The sequence below is a fragment of the Hyaena hyaena genome, unplaced genomic scaffold, assembly GCF_003009895.1.
Source record: "Hyaena hyaena isolate Hyena2069 unplaced genomic scaffold, ASM300989v1 scaffold_840, whole genome shotgun sequence".
NCBI classification, from domain to species: domain Eukaryota; kingdom Metazoa; phylum Chordata; class Mammalia; order Carnivora; family Hyaenidae; genus Hyaena; species Hyaena hyaena.
In genome coordinates, this window is record NW_024081475.1 from 95,906 (window position 1) to 109,604 (window position 13,699).

General features: G+C 40.1%; 1 protein-coding gene across 1 annotated transcript in view; it reads left to right on the plus strand.

Moving 5' to 3' along the window:
• The window catches only part of LOC120222138 (NFKB activating protein), a 24,496-nt gene extending 13,203 nt beyond the window's left edge, over positions 1 to 11,293 (plus strand). The window contains exons 3-9 of the mRNA XM_039219842.1: positions 1,628 to 1,698; positions 1,877 to 2,020; positions 4,006 to 4,069; positions 5,600 to 5,709; positions 6,015 to 6,090; positions 7,084 to 7,233; positions 10,958 to 11,293. Coding sequence (XP_039075773.1) covers positions 1,628 to 1,698; positions 1,877 to 2,020; positions 4,006 to 4,069; positions 5,600 to 5,709; positions 6,015 to 6,090; positions 7,084 to 7,233; positions 10,958 to 11,132 — 790 coding nt within the window. The 3' untranslated portion in view covers positions 11,133 to 11,293. The remainder of the gene's footprint in view (positions 1 to 1,627; positions 1,699 to 1,876; positions 2,021 to 4,005; positions 4,070 to 5,599; positions 5,710 to 6,014; positions 6,091 to 7,083; positions 7,234 to 10,957) is intronic.
• Positions 11,294 to 13,699: the final 2,406 nt, after the last annotated feature.

Genomic DNA, 13,699 nt, shown 5'->3' on the forward strand with positions numbered 1-13,699 from the left:
AAAAAAAAAAAAAAAAAAAAAAAAAAAAAAAAAAAAAAAAAGAAATCTTTACCCCAGCATGAGGCTCAAACTTACAATGGTGAGATCAAGACTCTCATGCTCGACCTACTTAGCCAGCCAGGTGCCCCTAGTTACTTTTCTTAAATTAATATCTGGGAGCACCTAGGTGGCTCAGTTGGTTGAGTGTCTGACTTTGGTTCAGGTCATGATCTCACGGTTCGTGGGTTCAACCCCCACATTGGGCTCGCTGCTGTCAGTGCAGAGCCCATTTCAGATCCTCTGTTCCCCTCTCTCTGCCCCTCCCCCACTTACATGCATGCGCGCACTCGCTCGCTCTCTCAAAAATAAAATAAAAATGAAAAAATATAGTATCTGAAGGCCTATTTTTTTTGCTTATTTTCCCGCCCCTTGGTGCTGTTCACAAGGTTCTTCTTCCCTCTCCTCTATTTCCGTTTCTATTTCTTTGTCTACTTTGAGTTGAAACAATGTGCTTGACAGGTAAACTAGTATTTTGTGACAGAGTGATAGCATTATTATCTGAAACTTGTTCTTATATAGATACCTTGGGAAATGGTCAAAGAATCGGAACTGAAAGAATGAGTTGGAAAGAATCCTAAAATTAATTTTCTAGGCAATACCTAAATTATTCCATATGTGATCTTCAGATTAAAAGATCATGTGATAGGGGCACCTGGATAGTTCATTTGGTTAAGCATATGACTCTTGATTTTGGCTCAGGTCATGGTCTTACAGTTTGTGGGATCGAGCCCCAAGTCGGGCTCTGCACTGACAGTGTGGAGCCTGCTTGGAGTCCTCTCTCTCTGTCGGCCTCTCCCCCGTGCTCTCTCTTGCTCTCTCTCTGTCTCTCTCTCTTTCTCTCTCTCTCTCTCTCTGTGTCTCTCAAATAAACATTTTTTAAAAAGACTATATGATATGAAAATTTCTCTTCTAAACTACTATAGAATTTTAATATACTCATTTTCAGAATTATCTACGATAGAATGAAATCTCTTGGTCTTGTAGTGTGTTAGGTTCTTGCTGCTCTGGGGAGACAGAACGGTTGTTGCTCTGCCGTATGTCCTTTATACACTTAGATTAAAATCATGAAGTTTTCCTTCAGCCTTCCTGTCTCGTTTTTTCCATCCTTCCTTATGGTTCCCCTGTGGCTTCTGCTGAAAATATAAATATAAAAATAAATAAAAACCAGTTTGTAAACTCTAAAGCATTATGCAAGTGTAAGTGATTATTATATTATTTTGAATGTGATAGACCCTTGAACTGTACCCTTACCAAGTTATTTCAGTGTCTGCTTTTAATGGTTCTTGGACAATCAGTGTCATTACTGGGAAATTTTTTTATGTCTTGATTTTGACAGAGAGAGTGAGCACGGTAGGGGCAAAGAGGGAGAGAGAGAGAGAATCCCAAGCAGGCTCCCTGTTGTCAACGCAGAGCCCAGTGCGGGACTTGAACTCATGAACCATGAGATCGTGACCTGAACCGAAACGAAGAGTCGGATGCTTAATGGACTGAGCCACCTAGGCGCCTCCCCAAATTTTTAATTCCATATTTTTATATTCCACATTTTTATCACTTTTCTGATTCTTATAACCATCCTCTTTAAATTCAGCTCTGATGAACACACACCAGTGGAGGATGATGAGCCAAAGAAAAGCACCACGTCAGCTTCTACTTCAGAAGGTATGTTTAACATACAGAGCTTTTTAATTGAAAAGTTGAAAAGCATGTTTATAAATAGTTGAATATACTTTGCTTTTACTCAAATTGCCTATCATTTGTTCTTTATCAGTGTTTCAAATACAATAGAATTCATAATCATAATATGTACAAGTTCATTTTATATTTGTGTTTTACGTAGAAGAAAAGAAGAAGAAGAAGAAGAGGAAGTCTAGCCATTCAAAAGAAAGGTCCAAGAAAAAGAGAAAGAAAAAATCATCTAAAAGAAAACACAAGAAGTATTCTGACAGTGACAGTGACTCTGACTCGGAGACAGACTCCAGCGGTAAGAAGGCCGGTGTCGCCCCGCCAGCCTGGCTTCCGAACTCATTCTCCCTCTTAGAACTCACTTCGGAAGCAGGTTCTTCAAGCCAGTAACAGTGGCCGGAAGCTGGTGACCGCTCGCTGCCGCTGTGCCAGGCCCCTTGCCCAGTGCCCCACGTTCCGATTGCTACTTGTCCCTCACGCTGGCCGTAGGGCACACCCTAGAGGCGGGGACGTGGGGCCCAGAGCGGCAGGGAAGTCCCGCTGCCGGGGTCACAGCGCCGGGACTCAAAGCCGAGTGGCGTGACTCTGGGTCGCATGTGGCCGCACAAACCAGGGCAAGGCTGGGCATGAGCCGTGTGGCGGCAGGCAGGCCACAGGGTCGCGCCGGGCCCCCGAGGAGCAGTGCTGTCGTGTCATTCGCACACTCGGGCCCCTGGGTGCCGCCTTCAGGAAGGCGCGTCACAAAGGCCCCTTTCGAGGCCGGGAGCTGTCGATGGAAGACACCCCCATGGGGTGGCGCCTCTCACAAAGCCACCTTTTTGTGCCCTCTCCTGGCCGATGATTGACAGAGGCCGCCGCCTCTGGGGACACAGGACACGAAGGCGTCTTTTCCTCTGATGTCACCCAGGTTTCCTGGCCCCCGCTGTCACTTTTCTTCCTCACCGCCGGGAAGAGTGAGCTTTCTTAGCGCACATGTGAGCGTCCCCTACTTACAGTCCTGCGGGGGCTCTCTGGGGCCTTCAGGGTCCAGTTTGGGCCCTGGTGGCACCCTCTCTAATAACACGTGCCCTGCCACTCTTGCGGCGCCCTCTGGGGCCTGAGACCTGCTTTCCGTCTCCTCGGAGTCTGCGTTCTTCCTCCCACTTTGGTTCCGTGGCACAGAGCCGGCTGCCTGCGAGGCGGTGGCCCCCTGTCCGCCACGTGGCTTGCTCGCTTCGGCCGTGGCCTGCAGCGCTTGTGTGGGGAACCTGGTTTTATTGATTTAAAAGATTTTTAAAAATATGTATTTATTGGGGAGCCTGGGTGGCTCAGTCGGTTGGCCATCCGACTTCGGCTCAGGTCATTATCTCGCAGTTCGTGGGTTCAAGCCCCGCGTCGGGCTCTGTGTGCTGACAGCTCAGAGCCTGGAGCCTGTTTCGGATTCTGTGTCTCCCTCTCTCTCTCTGCCCCTCCCCTGCTCACGCTGCCTCTCTCTCTCTCTCAAAAATAAATACATATTTATTTATTTTTATTTAAAAATTTTTATTGAGAGACAGAGTGTGAGCAGGGGAGGGGCAGAGACATGGAGACACAGAATCTGAAGCAGCTCCCGGCTCTGACCATTCCTCAGTCAGCCTCCCCAGGCCAGCCTGCTTTTGACACCTCTCTGTACACCCGGAGCACCCTGTGCTTCCTGCATCACTCCAAACTCTCTCTCTCTCTTTACCTCTGTCTCCTCCGTTAGACTGAGAGCCTGGACTGGAAAGCGTGCCCCCTGCCCCAAACACACACATAGGGTTTTTTCTCTTTTCGTCACGAAAATACTCAAACATTAGAAAGTAAAGAGAACAATATGATATGATATATATATATATATATATATATGTGCACACACGCACACATCTATGTATATCACCTAGATATCAATAATTGTTATTATTTTGATATTTGCTTTAAGTATCATTTTTTTTGCTGAGATATTCAAAGTAAATTAGAAATATCATACTGCCACCCTAAAGATTTCTGTGTACATCTTTAAAAAATAAGGACATTTTCCCACTTATCACCATACTATTATCTCACACATAAAATTAATAATAATGCCCTCTATCACTGAAGGCTTAGTGTGACTTTAATTTCTCTGTCCCTGGTGCCTAGTATGTATTCTGATGAGTAGCGATAAATTTTTGAATTGATAAGTTTCTCTGTAACAGCAAATAGGGCAGCAATAGGATATATAATCAGAATTACTGGGGTTTTAGAGTCCAGTTTTTGTTTTTAATTAAAATGTGCTTTAATTTGCAGATGAAGATACAAAAAGAAGAGCAAAGAAAGCCAAGAAAAAGGAAAAGAAGAAGAAACATAGATCGTCAGTTTTTCTCTTCAATTTTTATCATGGAAAAGTTAATATATATATAAAATTACATAAAGTAATAAGGAAATAATGACAAATCAAGTAGTATGATTCCCCGTGTAACCATCACCTAGCTTAACAATTTTAGCTCTTCAAGAGTCTCCACTGCCCACCCCCCATTATTTCAGAACCAATCCCAGATGTCATTTTGTCCATAAACCAGCATGTTTCTCTAAAAGAGAGGCATTCTTTTTTAAAAAAAAATCATAACCACAGTACTGTTAGCATGCCTAAGATATTTAGCAATAATTCCTCAATTCTCAGCAGATTTTTATTACAGTGTATTCACATCTGGATCTAAGTAATGATATGTCTCTCGCACCTCCTTAAATCAATTGGTTCCCCTTCCCTTTTTGTTCTTGCTGTTTACTTTTTAAAAAACCAAATCATTTACCTATAGAGTTTCCTGTAGTATGGGTTTTGCTGGTTGTATTTTTAAGTTTATTTATTTTGAGAGAGAGTGTGCAAGCACAAGCAGGGGAGGGGCAGAGAAAGCGGGAGCAAGAGAATCCCAAGCAGGCTCAGAGCTCAGTGTGGATGAGCCGGACACGGGGCTCACTCTCACAAACCGTGAGATTATGACTTGAGCCGAGATCAAGAGTTGGATGCTTGATGACTGAGCCACCGAGGTGCCCCTAATTGTATTTTTTAAAATTCTTTTTAAAGACTTTATTTTTACGTAATTTCTGTAGCCAATGTGGGGCTCAAACTCACGACCCTGAGATCAAGAGTCTCATGCCCCATTGACTGAGCCAGCCAGACTGATTATATTTTTAATTTTGTGCTTTTAACATGTTATCTTCCTCTGTATTTCCTGTATGTTGATAATAAGATCTAGAGACTTGATGAGGTTCAGATTTGAGTCCTTGGCACGCACACTTTACAGGTGGTGCTGTGTACTTCATCAGGAGGCAGATAATGTCCAGTTGTCTCTTTCTGTCCTATTAATAGCCATGGATGGTCATTACCTACTTCCCTTATTTCATTAGGGATTGCAGAGCAGTGATGGTATAAGAGAAACCTACCCTCATCAACTGTTTGGTTACCCTGAATTACAGTTTGTATAGGAAGGGAAGATAGTTACTTTTTAAGGAACTTTTTTTTTATTTTATGAGTTTTCAAAATAATGAGTTGGACTTTTTTAGTATCATTATGAACTCAAGGATTCAAACACATTTGATATATTTGAATCCATTACACTTCAAATTATTGATGCTCAAGTTGGTAAGGGCTGTTTTTTAAACTGCTTTATTTGTTACCTTTCTACAACAAGAGAACTGTATTTCATTGTTCCCTGGAGGGATCTTTTTTATAGTGAAACATGATTTAGTTAGATAAGTTAAAAGATTTTTTAACTAAAATTCTTCTCTAAACATTTTAATTGGCTGAAAATTTAAATCATTTTCATCAGTCTTTCATTGCCTTAAAAAATAAGATTCCCTTTAATGTGGGTCTATTAATTGTATTAAATTATAATCATTATAGGAAGAAATATAAGAAAAAGAAGTCTAAGAAGAATAGAAAAGATTCCAGTGATTCAAGCTCTAAGGATTCCCAAGAAGAGTTTCTGGAGAATCCCTGGAAGGATCGATCAAGTAGGTTCCTCTGGTAGACTTTGACTCAGAACAGATAAAATGTTAAATTAACATGGGGTGCCTGGATGGCCCAGTCATGAGCTCACATCTGTGAGATTGAACCTCACGTCAGCCAGTCGTGAGATCAAGCCCTGCGTTGGGCTGCTCCACACTCGGCGTGGAGCCTGCTTAAGATTCTCACCCTCTTTCTACCCCTTCCCTGCTCATGCACGTGCGCATTCTCTTTCTTAAAAAAACAAAACAAATATTAAATTAACTGATTAGTCAAAATGTGAATCTATTTCTGAACATTTTCTTTTCTGCAGAGCCTGAAGAACCCTCAGATTTAATTGGCCCAGAGGCTCCAAAAACACTTGCCTCTCAAGATGATAAACCTTTGAAGTAAGTAACTGTGTATTTAAAATAACTGAAGTACCTTCATAACAGTATGGCCCTTACTTACCTTTCCAACCCTATCACCCTGTACTCCTTTATTTACACGCCAGGTTCCAGGTGAGCTGAACTAAAGCTTCCCTGGATTTACTGTGCACTTTCCCACATCGTGCCTTGTTTACCTTATGTTTCCCCCAACGTGCCTTCCCTTCTTTTCCCAGCCCTAGTTTCTTCGCTACTCCCAATTTCTTCCTGTTCAAATCCTTACCGTCTTTCAAAGCCCTTTTCAAAAGGGGGGGGTCATGTGCTGATTCCCAGTACCTTCCCTCCACAAGTAGATGTGATTCGTACTCTTCTTTAATCCTTTCATCCTCAAAATGTTTTCTGTTTCCTTTGTGCATTGTTTTATGTGCCCTACCTTGTATTGCACTTATGTCCTTGTTAGGATGTAAATTCCACAAGAACAGAGATTATTTTTGTACTCTAAGCTTTGAGTTTAATTATGTATTCAAGATGCAGTCAATTAATTGAATGAAGGGATGGTAGTTTCTAAAGTCCCCTCAAACAAAAGTTGATAGATAATAGCTACTGGATAGCACTATTACTGGTTATAGTCTAAAAAGTATAGTAATTTGAGATATATGAGATATATTCTTTTTTCTTTTTTCTTTAAAGGGAAAAAAGGGAAAAGGAATTTGCGGGAGGCAGAAGCTGTAAAGGCCGCGCCTATAGGGATAAATTGATCCATGATTGTACACCATGAACCTGTACTCACTAACTTCAGTTCTTTTGTTCTTCCAAAGCAGGTCTTTATTTCTGGGTTAGTTATGTAGGTCACAGTGCAGTGTTCACTAATTAAACTAATTCACATTGGGCTTCCCAGCCTGCTGCTGCCCTGCACCTGTTATCTGTGCGGTTTTCTGAGAGGAGATCTTTTTTGTGCTCTCTTTAGACGATGAGTTTTTTGTAATGAACTTTTCTGAAATCTGAATTACTTTGTAGCTATGGCCATGCACTGTTACCTGGGGAGGGTGCAGCTATGGCCGAATATGTAAAAGCTGGGAAACGTATCCCAAGAAGAGGTGAAATCGGCTTGACAAGTGAAGAAATCGCATCATTCGAATGCTCAGGTTACGTGATGAGTGGTAGCAGGTAAGCTATTGGCATCAAGGTCAGTTTCCATGATTAGATCTTTTCCTTTCTATCTACCATAATCATATTTTGATAACTGACTTTCGTTAAGTGATCATTCCTAATGAGAAGTAGAGTATACATTTTGGTTTAATACTGGTTTTATTGGTATAAACATGGTTGTCTAAAATTCCAAGTGTATGTGCAACTCAGCCTCAGAATCTGCTCTCTTTCCAACTTCAAAGAATCAGTCTTCCCAGTGTCCTTTCCTAGTTTGTATTTTGGTACAGATAGTTTTGTTTTCTAGAGGGTATAGTTAATTCAGTCATTTATCACTGCTCCATGAAGAATGTGGCGTTCTGGTGGGAGGAAATCATCTTCATGAGACAGTGTTTCCTGTTTTCTGAGTTTGCCTCTAGTTCTCTGTAGAGTCAGAGGATGTGGAGTCTGTACTTCTTGTGGACCCTGAGAATGAAGAGCAGAAAATGATTATGACAGACATCAGGTTCAGCATAGGGAAATGAAAATAAAATTATGGATGAAAAAGCAAAGTACGAGGAAGAATGGTTAGAGTGAACTGACTAATAGGGCATCAGTACCAGGATCAACCTGAATTTTAGATTTTTTAAAACTTTATAAACTTTTAAAAGTGGGTAAATATTTTAAAATAAAATTGGAAGCAAATATTTGCAGAACCCCTGAAGCTACTTCAGAATCTTGGAATTCTGAGGACTAGCACATTAAGGCAAAGAAAAAGAAATGAGAGTCATAAGCATTGGGGGCGCCTGGGTGGCTTAGTCGGTTAAGCGTCCGACTTTCGCTTGGGTCACGATCTCTCAGTTCGTGGGTTCGAGTCCCGCATCGGGCTCTGTGCTGACTGCCAGCTCAGAGCCTGGAGCCTGTTTCAGTCTGTGACTCCCTCTCTCTCTGACCCTCCCCTGCTCACACTGTCTCTCTCTCTCTTTCTCTCTCTCTCTCTCTCTCATGGAAATAAATAAAACATTAAAAAAAAAAAAAGTCATAAGCATTGGAAAGGCAGACATAACTCATTTTTTGTGAATGATGTGACTTTTTTTTAACATTAGAAAATCCTAAAGAATCTTGAGATGATTCTAAATAATAGAGTTTCATAAATGGTTTGATATCAGGTTAATACATAAAAATGAATTGCATTTCTATGTACCAGGAAACAATTAGAAAATATAATTAAATAAAAAGAAACCAACATTTATAATAGTGTCAGAGAATATGAAGGATTTAGGAATAAATCTTAAAAGATGTCTAAGACATCTATAGAGAATAAACTATAAAATAACATTATTAAGAGACATTAGAGAGGAAGGCATAGAGTTGTCAGTTCTTCCCAAACTGATCTGTAGATTCAATACAGTTCCAGTCAAAATCAGAACTGAGTTTTGTGTAAAACTTAATGAGATGATTCCAAAATTTATATGTTAGACTAGAGGGCCGAGAATAGCCCAGTCACCTTTGAAGAAACAGAACAGGAAGATAAGATTTGCTCTCCCAGATATGAGGACTAGAGGAAATTTACAGAACTTTAGAAAGCCATAGGGCAACAAATGAATTGTTCAGTGGAATAAAATACAGAGCCCAGAGGCAGAGACACACATGTGTGGAACTTAGCTATATGAAGGCGATGGCGGGTCAAATCATTGGGGAAAGAAGGAACCATTCAGTAAACGGAGCAGGAGAAAAATGGTTATCCATATGGAAACCGATGAAAGTAGAACCCTGCATCACCATATGTAAAAATCAGTGCAGAGGCACCTGGCTGGCTTGGTTGGTTGAGCGTTTGACTCTTGCTTTCAGCTCGGGTCATGATCTCACAGTTTGTGAGATAGAGCCCCGTGTCGGCTCTGTGCTGACAGCATGGAGCCTGCTTGGGATTCTTTCTTTCCCTCTCTCTCTTTGCCTCTCTCTCTCTCCCCCTCTCTCAAATAAATAAATAAACTTAAAAAAAATAAGTGCAGCTAGATAAAGGACTTAAATGTCAAAAACAACTTTTAACACTCTTAGTATAAAATATGAGTAGATATCTAATAAATCTTGGGGTGGAGAGGGACAGGAAAGTATTTCTTAAAGAAGACCCCCAAAAATGCACTAACCATATAATAAAATAGTGATAAATATGTCTAGGTTAAAAGTAACAACTTTTGTTCATCAAAAGGCACCATTTAAGTAAAAAGACAAGTTTCAAGCTGGGATAAGATCCTACAACAGACAGGATTGAGAATATGTAAATACCTATAAACAAACCCGAAAGAAAAATGGGAAAATGACACAAACAAGCATTTGTTAGAAGAATATGTGGCCTACACATACATAAAAAGATGTTCATTATCATTGGAAATAGAAATGAAGAACATACCGAAATATCATTTCACATCTATTTGATAGACGAAAGTTCAAACAATACCCAGCATTGGAGAAGATGTGGAGCTACAGAATCTCTTAAATATTGCTAGTGGTTATGTAATATGAATATAAATTGGTACCTCCACTTTGGAAAACAGTTTCCCATCATCTTGGGAAGTTGAGCATTCATATACTTTATGACCCATCAACTCTGTTTCTGGATAGCCAAGAGAAAATCTTTCCCATGTACCAGGAGATGGGTACCTAGATGTTTTACAGCATTGTTCACATAGCACTTTGTGTTCCAAATAAACTGTTCACTGTACCCAGAGCGACCTTGAATACCTTGTCATCTCCGTGTCTTTTCATCCTGCTGCTCTCCGACCTTCAGACTAACCTGAAATGGTTCTCCCCTTTTCCTTACTCAGTTTTCTCTATTTTTCTAGACGTAACTCCAGCTTGATTTTGAGCTGGTTGTGTAGGGTTGGTTTACCTATGCCTAAAAGTTTCATGAAGTTTTCTAAGTAAGGAGACGTTTTGAAGATGATGTAATAGTTTCCCTCAGCCCCCGCCCCCTCCACTTTCCTTATTTGGCCCTTGTGCTAAATCTCTTCTTTTTTTTTTTTTTTTTTTTTGAGCTGCTACTAGATTCTAAGGAAGTTAAATCCACTCACAAAATTCCTCAAAAAATTCTATTGTAATATTAGACCTGGTTCTTTTGACTGTGATAAATTAGAACCCTGAGGAAGTTCCACCTGTTTGATGACAAGTTAAATCTTTCTTCTGTCCTCCTGTCAGTTCCCCAAAAGTAAATTCCACATATCACATAGGAAGTTTAATAGTTGGCTAGTTTGGGGGCACCTGGGTGGCTCAGTCGGTTAAGCATCTGACTTCGGCTCAGGTCAGGATCTCGCGGCTTGTGGGTTCGAACCCCGCATCTGGCTCTGTGCTGACAGCTTAGAGCCTGGAGCCCATTTCGGATTCTGTGTCTCCCTCTTTCTCTGCCCCTCCGCCGCTCATGCTATGTCTCTCTCCTTCAAAAATAAACATTAAAATTTTTTTAAAAATAGTTTGCTAGTTTTGGTTGTTTTCGTAGAAACAACAGGACTACACTTACCCCCTTAGTGTTTGAAATTGATAACCTTCGTGATGTTGACAGAGCATCAGATCATTATTTGAATACTAGAAATGAATCAAAGGACACATTGGCAGATAAAAGGAATGGTCTTTTGAAAATCTGACCCACGACCAAAACAATTTCTGTTCGTCAGTTTTTTAACTAGACCACTCTGTATTAAGACAGGATTAGTGGGGAACTACTATGAGAATAATGACTGAGAAATTAAGCCAAAAATAAAATTATCTCCAGGCATCGCCGAATGGAGGCCGTGCGACTGCGGAAAGAGAACCAGATCTATAGTGCTGATGAGAAGAGAGCCCTGGCGTCCTTTAACCAAGAAGAGAGGCGAAAGAGAGAGAACAAGATTCTGGCCAGTTTTCGAGAGATGGTATACAGAAAAACGAAAGGGAAAGATGACAAATGAGGACTTTCTGATTGTTCAGCAGACATTTTTAACAACAAAAAAAGAAAGTCTGGGTTCCATATATACATACAAAAAGATTATTATGATCTGAAAAAGCTTTACAGTGCTACTGTGCCTTCTATTTAATTCTTGCAGTTCTTCAATAAAAAGCTGCTTATTGATATGATTTTAGCAAGTTCCTTGGGTTATTTTTGGACTGACCATAATAACTTCCTGGTTTAAAAATCCAGATTACGAATGAAGTCATGCTGTATTCAGGGAGGTGGCGTTGAGAGAAAGCATCAGTAAGACAAGAGGCTTAACTCTCACACCCTGGGCCAGCACTACCGTTAGCGCTACGTGATGCCCACCCTCCACCCTACCCCCAACCCACCCCAACTGAACTTGTGGGAAATTATCATTCCTCTGTGTTGAATGTGTTATAAATGGTCTTGATAGAAGCATTCAGGAGGCCAGTTGTGTTAATGAGATGAAGGCATTGCTGAAAAAAGGAAACCTAGAATTTGAAAATTGACCTGTGTGATACACAGTCCGCCCTGGAAGTCATGTATTTTGTTCTCAGTCCCTACCTCTGTCCCCAAATCCAACGAACAGGCCAAACAGCAAACTAACCCACAGGCTTCCTGAGTTGAAAATGTGAATGTTAGTGTTTTAAATTCTTAAAGGTTTACTCAAAAATGGTTCTTCCAAATATAAAATGTTGGGAAGTCTACTGTTGTGCCAATGTAAGCACATTATTTCCATTTAAGTTGTGCTTAGGTCATTATTTGAAAACTGGAAATGAACATGAGTCCAGTACAGTTAGGAGTTTAATAGGAAAAAATTGAATGAAGCCTTGTTTTTAACATTGTCATTTTGTAAGGATGAAGCTGAAATGATAGTAAATGTATTTTAAGTCTGTCCTTTATGTAATAAGCATATTTCATTTTAAACATTGTTAAACCTTTCAGTTTATTTTTTTACATCTGTCATTCAGTTTAACTTTGTATAGAACTCCTTACTTTATCACTTCTTATGGCTACTGTTGACTTCTGAGTTTGGGAGAAATGGAAAATTCTGGGACTAGCAGTTCGTGATCTTTTTCTTCCATTATTTTGTTCAGTTTGAATTGTTAGGTCACAAGAGTGCAGGGGGAAAGGGACAAGAGAAGTTTGGGCTATTTCTGTTAAGTTTGTTTTGAGCAGTGTTGTTATGTGTCTAGGATAAATCTAAATTACTTGGGGGGTGGAAAAGTTCTCACTCTGGTTATGAAATGCCCTCGTAATAGTTTAAAGTGTTTTCCTCCAAAGTTTTAAAATAAGGCAGTCATATTGCAAAGTATTGATAAACAGTTTACTATTTAACATATATTCTAGGAAAGTGTCTACCTTTAACCGACAACAAATAAACTAAACCATTTGGCATGTAGCAATATTTATGACCCCCTGAATCTGAAGTGATTTCGGTTTATCATTGTCGCTGCTGCCTAACCTGGTAAACCTCTTATTTCCAAAAGACAAAAGGAAACTAGTGTCCAAATTTATGAGTCATAATCCGTTTACTTGCTGTGTAATAAAACCAAAATGTATAATCCCTATTTAAGAATTTTGTTCTCAAAGAACATTATTTTTTATTACTGGTTCCTAGAGACTAAAGGAGTTAACAGTCTCATTTTCAGTAGGCAGGGTAGTTTAAGTGCAACAGCTCTGATCTAGGATTATTGTGGATTTTTATTGGATTCTCCTGTCTCCCCCACAGAGGAGCAGAGTAGATAGGCAACAATGCTTGTTTAGTAAATGAGAGAAAATATATTAATGTATTTCAGAACTTTCCATTTCTTTCACCAGAGTCTGTTCAGGAAAGATCTACCAAGGAACAGCTTCAGTAGCAAATTCTTTGGTAAAGAGGAGGGAAGAATAAAAGGACTGAAAGTATTTTATTTTGATCTCATGAGAGTTACTGCTTCAAACTGTGTTTAGTCATCTGAGCCATACATCAAATAGGAGGGGTGTTGTATTTGAAATACATGTTTTATTCTTCAGGGAGACTTAATCTAGTTTTCCACCTCCTGGCCTGTTGTTCTGATAAGATCTTCCCTCCTTTTGTATCTATTGCATAAATGGAAGAGTCAAAAAAAAGAAGAAAAATATTACCCACAGTCTTACCACATCCATTGTCTTTAGTATTCTGTGTTCCCTTCCAGTGCTTACCTACGTAAATACATATTCTGACATACCTGTAAGTAATTGCCCGTAATGTTATTTTGTCTTTGGTGTTTTAACACTTTGCAGCCAGGCAAGACAGCCTCATGGGGACGGTAGGAACAAGTGATGATCTGGTGTTAGTCTGGGAAGAAGACGAAGTAAGGGTGGCTATCGAACATTTGTCTCCTGTCTTCAGGCCACCCTGTCGCCATCACGGTTGGGATGCTGTGTTGCCGTAGGCAGCATGCCCGGCTTCAGGGTTTCAAAATGTATTATTTAACTTACTCACTGTAAGTGAAGGAAGGGGCCTATGAGTAAGGAAATATTATGAGCTGTAGGATCATCACCCCTTGTCTTTTCCCCAGTTATGCACTAGAGAATTAT